The sequence below is a fragment of the Microtus pennsylvanicus genome, chromosome 21 (genome assembly GCF_037038515.1).
Source record: "Microtus pennsylvanicus isolate mMicPen1 chromosome 21, mMicPen1.hap1, whole genome shotgun sequence".
NCBI lineage: Eukaryota > Metazoa > Chordata > Mammalia > Rodentia > Cricetidae > Microtus > Microtus pennsylvanicus.
This window is the reverse complement of record NC_134599.1, coordinates 32,493,195-32,502,514: the sequence shown is the minus strand read 5'-3', so window position 1 is coordinate 32,502,514 and position 9,320 is coordinate 32,493,195. Positions and strand designations below refer to the sequence as shown.

The 9,320-nt window shown below is 48.0% G+C and overlaps 1 protein-coding gene across 1 annotated transcript in view; it reads left to right on the top strand.

The window, feature by feature from the left end:
• Positions 1 to 5,395: 5,395 nt before the first annotated feature.
• Positions 5,396 to 9,320, top strand: part of Lrpprc (leucine rich pentatricopeptide repeat containing) — an 83,122-nt gene continuing 79,197 nt past the window's right edge. The window contains exon 1 of the mRNA XM_075955752.1: positions 5,396 to 5,597. Coding sequence (XP_075811867.1) covers positions 5,449 to 5,597 — 149 coding nt within the window. The 5' untranslated portion in view covers positions 5,396 to 5,448. The remainder of the gene's footprint in view (positions 5,598 to 9,320) is intronic.

Below are 9,320 nucleotides of genomic sequence, written 5' to 3'. Positions count from 1 at the left end.
TTGAGGCCAGCCTGGTCTACAAGACCAGGATTAGTTCCAGGACAGACTCCAAAGCTACAGAGAAACCCTGTCTCGAAAAAAGCCAAGGAAAACAACAACAACAAACAAACAAACAAACAAAAAGGCCATGACTGCCCCTGAGTCTGGTGGAGGAGAAAGTTGATTGTAGATACGCGGGAGAGCATAGTCAGAGGCAGGGACATCTGGGAGAGTCCAGAGTGAGTACAGACTGCACTGGGCCCTGTGCAGAGAGAGGGAGGGGAACCAGGTGCAGCAGCCAAGAGGCCAAAGGTACAAAAAGGGGCAGGCAATCAAAATGTCTGAATTACATAGGGCAGAGCCTCTGGGGGAAGGGCAGCCCAGCTGCTGGGCTGAAAAGTTCAGGCTAGCAGGTGGGATGTGCCAGCCATAAGCTGTAATAGGTTTGGACTGAAAGATTCTGAGAGAACCTGGTGGCTCTGTCTGCTTTGGTATGTTAAATCGACTTCTCAGCCATTTGGGACAGGGCTTGAAATTTAACACCAAGGAGTGGAGTTTTCAGGAGTAAACACTTAGAAAATCCATTATGGTAATTACTTCTACCAGCCTTCTTTCACACTTGTATTCAAACTCCTAGTCTTCCTTGGATGTAGCATATACTTGGAGAGTCTGCATTCTCTGTCTCTTTGTGTTTTTTTTTGTTTTGTTTTTTGTTTTTTTGTTTTTTTGTTTTTTGTTTTTTTTCAAGACAGGGCTTCTCTGTAGCTTTGGTCTAGCTCTTGTAGACCAGGCTGGCCTCGAACTCCCAGAGATTCGCCTGCCTCTGCCTACCGAGTGCTGGGATTAAAGGCATGTGCTACCGCTGCCACCACCACTGGGCTCTGCATTATTTTTTAAAGCTGTATATACTGGTTGGCTCAATTCCCAGCACCCACACACAGTGACTTGCAACCTGTCTGTAACTCCAGTCCCAGGAGATCTGAAACCCTCTTCTGACCTTCGAGGGCACCAGGTGTGCCTGTGGTCATATGCATACATGCAGACAAAACACTCATACACATAAAATAATGATAAAATAAGTCTTTTTTAAAAATGCATGTGAATTAGTTTCATAGCAACTCACCAAATTTTCCAATTGTTTTTCCATCTCATCTACATAAAAGCCCAAGTCTTGACAGTCAGTTCCCAGGGTCCCGCGTGCAAAGACCCTTCTAGTCATTCACACCCTGCATGATCTGACTCCCAAATACCTCCGTGACCTCCCTGTCCAACCCCACTCCCTGCTCATTCTTTTCATCTAGTCCTTTTCAGTTTCCTCCACCTCAGGGTTTTGAATTTGCTGTTGTCTGAAACTAGCACAAGAGCTGGCTCTCCTTTTTCCTCCAGTTAACCCTCACTTCCTCTCTTTTGATTTTGTTCAGACGGTGAGTAAGTTCCTTGTTCTGTTGCTGCAACACAATACCTGAGAAAAAGCAACTTAAGGGGAAACTTTGTCTTTGGCTCATTGTGGTATAGGCCATCAGGGTGAAGTGGCAGCATGAACTTGGTCACATTGCTGTAGGCCTCAGCCAACCATGATATAGGAGCAGACCACCCGAAGGAAGTTCTTCCAACCATTATCACCTGCCAGTATTGGACCCAGTCAAGATGAGCCTCAGTAGTTCACCCTGAGGCAATACCTGGTTGCAGGAAGGTCAACAAACTGAGATTACTAAGGCACCACCCAAGAACAGACCATCCAAAGGAAATTCCTAATGTTCCAACCATTGTAGATAGGATCACCTGCCAGCAGACATTCACCAGGACACCCCTAGACAAATGTCAGCCAATCAGGGGTCCTGAACCTTGGAAATCCCTCACCCCCTTTACTACTATAAAAACCCAACTCTAACTGAGCTCGGGTGTTGACAGGGGTTTCTGTTCCACCTAGTCCCACAGCTGTTAAGTCCCAAAGAATCACACAGATGTCTACATTAAATATAAAGTGATTGGCCTATTAGCTCAGGCTTCTTATTAACTGTTATAACTAATATTAGCCCATAATTCTTGTCTGTGTTAGCCACATGGCTTGGTACCTTTTTCGGCGAGGCAGTCACATCTTGCTTGCTCTGTGTCTGCTTCCTCTGTGTCTGAGAGACGACTACAGATTGCATCTCTCTTCTTCTCAGAATTCTCCTGTTCTCAATGCCCCACTTCTTCCTGCCTGGTCGCCCGCCTATACTTCCTGCCAATCAGCATTTTATTAAACAAGCACAAGAAACAAATCTTTACAGGGTAAAACCATTGTCCCACAGCACTGGGGGCTCTCCAATTATTCCAATATGTTGGACACACTGAGAGACCAAGTTTGCAAACTTACATAAAATTTAATAAAAGCTCTTTGCTTTTACATACAGGACTCAGTTTCCATGTTGGTTTTTGGGGAACTTCACAGATCTGGGTATAACAGCTGCATAGGGTGTCAGGAAACAAAGAGATGATGTCTGGTGCCCAGTGCTTTCTTCTTTTGATTCAGCACTGCCAGGTCACCCAATGGTGCCACTCATATTTAGGGTGGTTCTATAATGGTAAAAATAAAAATGGTGCAATTTCCCAAGGGGTGGCAGGCGGAGGGCCATGAGGGGCAGTGAGTCCCAGGCAGGGAGCAGTGCTGCAGGTGAGAGACCTCCGTGGGTCAGTTGGTCCCATGATGAGCTGCAGAGGGTGAGAGACAGAGATGAATAGGATAGGACGCTATGCAGAGAAATGGGGTATTTATTTAGTGGGTTATGGAGGGGAACAGAGGAAGGGAAGAAGGAGGAAGAGGAGAAAGAGGCAGAGAGAGAGAAGAGAAACAGAGAGAGAGGAGGGGGAGAGAAGAGAGGAGAGAAAAGGAGAAAAGAGGAGAGGAGAGGAGAGGCTAGCTCTTCAGGAGAGAAAGGGAAAAGGGAAGAAGGAGCTCAGGCTGAAAGTGGAAGGAAGATCCCCTTGCCTCAGGTGACAGAGGAGGGAGTGGGTGAGTCTTGTCTCTTAAAAGGAACAGGACAGACTATTACAGGTTCTTAACCCCTTCAACTAATGACTAGTGACTGTAAGCACTGCAGCTTGGATGGAAAAGGATCCTGGCAGTCAGGAGCCAAGGAATAGCACAGGTCACACAAAGCATAGCAGCTTACAGCCCTGCTCTAGGGAGAGGTTTCCCCATTGTAACAAACAGTTCTGCTGGAGCAGGTGAGGGCATCCCCAGTGAAGTTGTTGCAGTTTGGCTAGGTCCCTAAGCAGAGTGTAACAACTCTGCTTAGCTAGGGGAGGTTTCCCCAAAGTGTTACAACCCTGTTGTTCTGCTCTGTTCTGTTCTGCTGTGACTTAGCTGAAAAGTTGCTACTTCTTCACTCTGCTCCATTCCTGGGAAAGAAGGTCTCACTCAAACCTCATTCAACAGATTTATTGGGAGGGAAAAATCCAGGAGAGTGGCTGCCTCTGTCAGGGTGAAAAAGAAAGCAGCAAACTGAACAGGTGCAAGGCATATACAGGGCTTCTTAGGGGCGGAGTCTTTCCAAGGAGAAGATTTTCAGGGTGGACTTGGTCATTTTTCAGTTCCTTGAGGTCAGATTGGCTAGATCTCATGCTTGGGGATTGGTTGGTTTTCTGCTCAGGAATTGGTTGGTTTTCTGCTCAAGGGTTGGTTGGTTTTCTGCTCAGGAATTGCTTGGTTTTCTGCTCAGGGATTGATGGGTTTTCTGCTCAAGGATTGGTTGGTTTTCTGCTCAAGAACGTTTTGGTTTTCTGCTTAATTGGTCAGGGGGCAGATTTGGCTCTGGTTTCAGGGCCAAAGTGCGTTTCTTTGGCTCTAGTTTCAGGGTCAGGGTGTGTTTCTTTGACTCTGGACAGGGTGTGTTTCTTTGGCTGGCCCTTTTCCCCTACAGGGTCTCTAAATCCTATCAAGATTAATCATCACAGATGGCAACCTACCATCAGTTCTTTGATTTATTTTACATCACAATTCTTTTGTGGCTCTTTAAATGTACAGTGTTTCATCTGAGTTGAGATTCGTTCTGTTTTGTCTGTTGCATCCCCAGGATCTCAAGTAGTGCCTGGCACAAAATATGTGCTTAATAAACAGTACTGATACAGAATGAGGGAATAAATTACATTCTATCATAGTGCTTAAGAGTGTAACTCAGGGCTGGGCGGTGGTGGCGCACGCCTTTAATCCCAGCACTTGGGAGGCAGAGGCAGGCAGATCTCTGTGAGTTTGAGGCCAGCCTGGTCTACAAGAGCTAGTTCCTGGACAGGCTCCAAAACCACAGAGAAACCCTGTCTCGAAAAAACCAAAAAAAAAAAAAAAGAGTGTAACTCAGAGTAAATTAATCTTTTCCTGGGTGCTATCAGCTTCTTCTTCTCCAAAAGGAACGTGAATCAAGTTATCTCTAAACGTATATTCACTCAATAAATTCTTAATGTACAGAAGGCGTCTCAACCCGAGCAGGCCTTCCACTACACAAGAGGTCGCAGTCTGGGCTCTCGGAGTTTGTCGCCCAGCAGGAGAAACAGTCAAATAGGAAACTTCCAGAGGGAGAAAGAAACTGACTGCTCACCTGGTGACAGTCAAGGAACAGTTAAGTAAGTAGAGGGTAGAAACCTGTTCCCGGTTCACGCGAATGCACGGGGAACCCTTTCAGAGTGCAAGCCCTGTGAAGGTAAGAACTTGTTTTACAAGCTCCCGATATACTAAGCAGACAGTCACACCATTGCCTTAAACGCTATATTGGTGTATTAGCTGAAAGGAGGGCCGGGGCAGCGAGAAAGGGAAAGTTCAAAAACTATACGATCTTTGTTGAAATCCATTTATTTCATAAAGCGAGACACTGCCTATGCACTTGGGATGAGGTCTGTCTATTCCGTCTACCACATCCCCAATCCCAACAACACAAATCGTATATATTTAATTAGAGGGCCCACAGCCCAGTCTCAGTTTCCTTCATCAAGTTTTCCTCTAACCCCCGTTTCTGAGTGCTATGGCAGGAACTACGTCACTGAGCAACTAGGTCAGCAACAACCTTGGCGCAGGGAAGAAACGTAGTCGACACTCCGGGTTCTGCACAGTCGGCCCTTCCCGGCACCCTCGGTGTTGCGCTTAGTCGGCCCCCCACAAGCCCTTGCGCGAGCGTGGGCGGAGTCGACCTCTAGGGGCTCTACCAACTGCAGCGTCTGGTGGGGGTGACGTGGCTGAGCTCTCCGAGAGCGGGAGCGAGAGAGAAGGGAAACCGGAACGTTGAGGTCAGAGAACAAAAAATTATTGTTGTAAAAAGCAAAAAAGTGATCCGGATGTCCCAGGGAGTTCGGCTCTCTCCTCCTGTGCGCCTTGGCGAGGCTCCAGCCTCCCCTGCGCTTGGCCGTTGGTCCGTCCCACTTGGGGGCGACCCCGTCGTCACGTGTTCCTCCAGGTCCTCGGCAGGAGCGTGCTTCCCGGCTTGGGCACCCTGAGCCATGGCTGCCCTCCTGAGACCCGCTCGTTGGCTGCTCGGGGCCACGGCGGCCCCGCGCCTCCCGCTGTCCCTGCGCCTCTTTGCGGGCTGCCCGGGCCGGCTGTTCTCCGTCGCCCGGGTGGCGGCGGCTGGGAGCAGGCCGCCTGCAGGGTGAGTACCGGACCCTTCCTCCTGCCGGCCGATGGACAGACGTCTGGGCTCGCGTTCTCCGGCTCAGGGCTCCCGGCAGCTCAGGCATAGTCTCCCATGCTTTGGCCAGTGCTCTTGCCCGTGATTTGGGGGTAACAAGGTTGAGCGTCTTGAGAAGGTCATGGTCGAGGGCATGGCTGGTTTCCGGCTTGCTGCTTGAGGTCGCCACCTGCTCTTGGACTGGGGACCGCCCGGGAAGCTGAGGGATTTGGGGGGGGCCTGCTACGGTGGGAGCAGGTGCTGTGTCCTTCCTTAGGAGTACCCTTCCTGGGTGCTGTCCCACGCTGTTGATCAGTAACTTGCTTGTGTGTAGTCTTAGGAGGCTTCGGGTTTTCCTACCCCCTTCTCTGGGGGGTGGGGTTTGAAATTTTGAGTAACCCAGGGATAGTTTAGAGCATGACGTTTGATAATGCCCAGTTCGGGTTTTTGCCTGAGTTTTGTTGAATGAAATTTTCATTTAGTATTTAGGCCGATGTCATGGGTTGGACATTGTCTCAGCAGAATAGTATAATGAACACATGTAAGACACTGTTGGGATCTGTCTAGGAATGCAGAAACAAGTTAAACACCCAATGAGTGTCAAGTATTTGTGTGAGTACATCGTCATGGGTTGAGGTTATAGGGAGATAAGAATGCTCATTTGATTAGTGTTCTGATCACCAGGAAAAGGAAGATGGGTACTTAGGTTTTAGCACCAGAGAGAAATTGACAATTGAATGACCTACAAAAGAGCTTTGGGGTCTAGCAAGATCTGGGAACTGATCTGGAGTGGGGAACCGTGGACTGAGGGTGCTTCAGTTCATTGCTCTATGCCATTGGACAAATCACTCAACATCCAAGACCTTAGTTTCTTCAGGTACACAGGTGTACACAGCACCAAGGTGGGGAGTACTCAGTAACTGCTTTGCTGCCGTAATAGAAGTAACTGTCTTCGTGGGCCAGCCTGGCACTGCGGATGATTAGGTGAAGAAAATGCTTATGGGTTCTCAACTGCTTAGGTGTACACCTTCCGAGTGCTGCTGCTTGGAATTTAGGCCTGAACAATGAACCTTCAGAAATCATTGCCTTTGCTTTCGCCACATCTCTTCATCCTTCGTCTCCTAGCTCTCATTTCTTTGAGTAGAGCAGCCAATCCCTGTACATTCCTTTAGTCCAGTGGTCCCCAGCCTGTGCGCTGAGACCCCTTTGGAGGGTTGCATATGTCAGATATCCTGCATATCAGTATTTACATTATGATTCATATCAGCAGCACAATTACAGTTATGAAGTAGCCATGAAATAATTTCATGGATGGGGGTCACCCCAACACAAGAAACTATATTAAAGGGTCATAGCACTAGGAAGGTTGAGGACCACTGCTCTAGTCCTCAACATGATTCCAGAGGCCAGGAATGCAGTGCTATTGTTGACTTCTCTGTAGTGTTTGGGAAACAATGAACACGTTTTAGTGACAAGCTCTTGGTCTAGATGTTTAGCACACCTGGGTTCCGTTCCTTGCTGCTAACCTTAGACCTTCCTCTCTGTAAGGGTCTCTGCCAGGTGTCTTTGTAAAGCTGATTTTTTGTCATTCAGGGCTCAGGTGTCTCTTTAGAAGAAGCTAAACTTCCTGTGGCTCCTCTAGAAAAAGCACATCCCCTGCAAGTCTGATGACCTCCGTTTGATCCCCAGGACCCATCTGGAAGGAAAGGCTCCTGCAACTTGTCCTGACCTCCGCCTGTAGCACACACAAAAGATAAATACAAGAAGACCCTGAGCAGTGACATTACCGCACCTGAGTCTTGTCTATGACCACGTGTTCTTTTTTTCTTCTTCTCTGTTTCCGTGGTAGGAAGTAGGCTGTGGAGCACAGAACTTGGTCTTGTTCACAAAGCTGTGTGCTTAGCTCTCAGCAGGCAGTAAAGTAGTGTTTGTTTTCTTTCCTGGACTTTGAACACTTTCCCCTACGGGCTCCTATCCCACAACAGCTTTCTGTTTTGTTTTGTTTGTGTTGGTGCTCTCTGGTCCCCTGGAGTTTTAGTTACAAGCACTTGTGAGCTGTCTGGCATGGGTGCTGGGAACTGAACTGGGTCCTTTAAAAGAACAGGAAGCGTTCTTAACTGCTGAGCTGCCTCTCCAGCCCTTTTATTTTTTTAAGCTGTAAAACTCAGGTTCCTTGATGAATAACTAAATTACAGAGGGAAAACACCAAAAATCTTCTCTAATTATCACCCAGAGAGAACCATTGGTACACCATTAGTATATTTTTCAGTTGTTCATGTGGCTGTATATTGGTTTTACTTCTTTTTTTACAGAAGACGTCATGATTACCAAGTCTGTGTTCTGGGCCTGAATCTCTAGCATCCTACTTCCCTTTCCCATAATGCCCCTTTCCTGGCTAGGATGGCACTGTCAGTTTCTTGTGTCTCAGGATTTTTTTTGTACCTGCCTCCTTGATACTTGTCCCCATGTTCATGTATTAGATGCTCACACACTCGGAGGCTTTGCTGTTGTATGTTAGATGCTCACACACTCGGAGGCTTTGCTGTTGTATGTTAGATGCTCACACACTCGGAGGCTTTGCTGTTGTATGTTAGATGCTCACACACTCGGAGGCTTTGCTGTCGTGTCGTGTGTTAGATGGTTGCACACTCAGAGACTTTGCTGTCGTGTATTAGATGCTCACACACTCGGAGGCTTTGCTGTCGTGTCGTGTGTTAGATGGTTGCACACTCAGAGACTTTGCTGTCGTGTGTTAGATGCTCACACACTCGGAGGCTTTGCTGTCGTGTCGTGTGTTAGATGGTTGCACACTCAGAGACTTTGCTGTCGTGTATTAGATGCTCACACACTCGGAGGCTTTGCTGTCGTGTATTAGATGCTCACACACTCGGAGGCTTTGCTGTCGTGTCGTGTGTTAGATGGTTGCACACTCAGAGACTTTGCTGTCGTGTATTAGATGCTCACACACTCGGAGGCTTTGCTGTCGTGTGTTAGATGCTCACACACTCGGAGACTTTGCTGTCGTGTATTAGATGCTCACACACTCGGAGACTTTGTTGTCGTGTATTAGATGCTCGCACACTCGGAGACTTTGCTGTCGTGTCGTGTGTTAGATGCTCGCACACTCGGAGACTTTGCTGTCGTGTATTAGATGGTTGCACACTCGGAGACTTTGCTGTCGTGTATTAGATGCTCGCACACTCAGAGACTTTGTTGTCGTGTATTAGATGCTCACACACTCGGAGGCTTTGCTGTCGTGTGTTAGATGCTCGCACACTCGGAGACTTTGCTGTCGTGTATTAGATGCTCACACACTCAGAGACTTTGTTGTCATGTATTAGATGCTCGCACACTCAGAGACTTTGCTGTCGTGTGTTAGATGCTCACACACTCGGAGGCTTTGCTGTCATGTATTAGATGGTTGCACACTCAGAGGCTTTGCTGTCGTGTGTTAGATGCTCACACACTCGGAGGCTTTGCTGTCGTGTGTTAGATGCTCGCACACTCAGAGACTTTGCTGTCGTGTGTTAGATGCTCGCACACTCAGAGACTTTGCTGTCGTGTATTAGATGCTCGCACACTCAGAGACTTTGTTGTCGTGTATTAGATGCTCGCACACTCAGAGACTTTGCTGTCGTGTGTTAGATGCTCGCACACTCAGAGACTTTGCTGTCGTGTGTTAGATGCTCGCACACTCGGAGACTT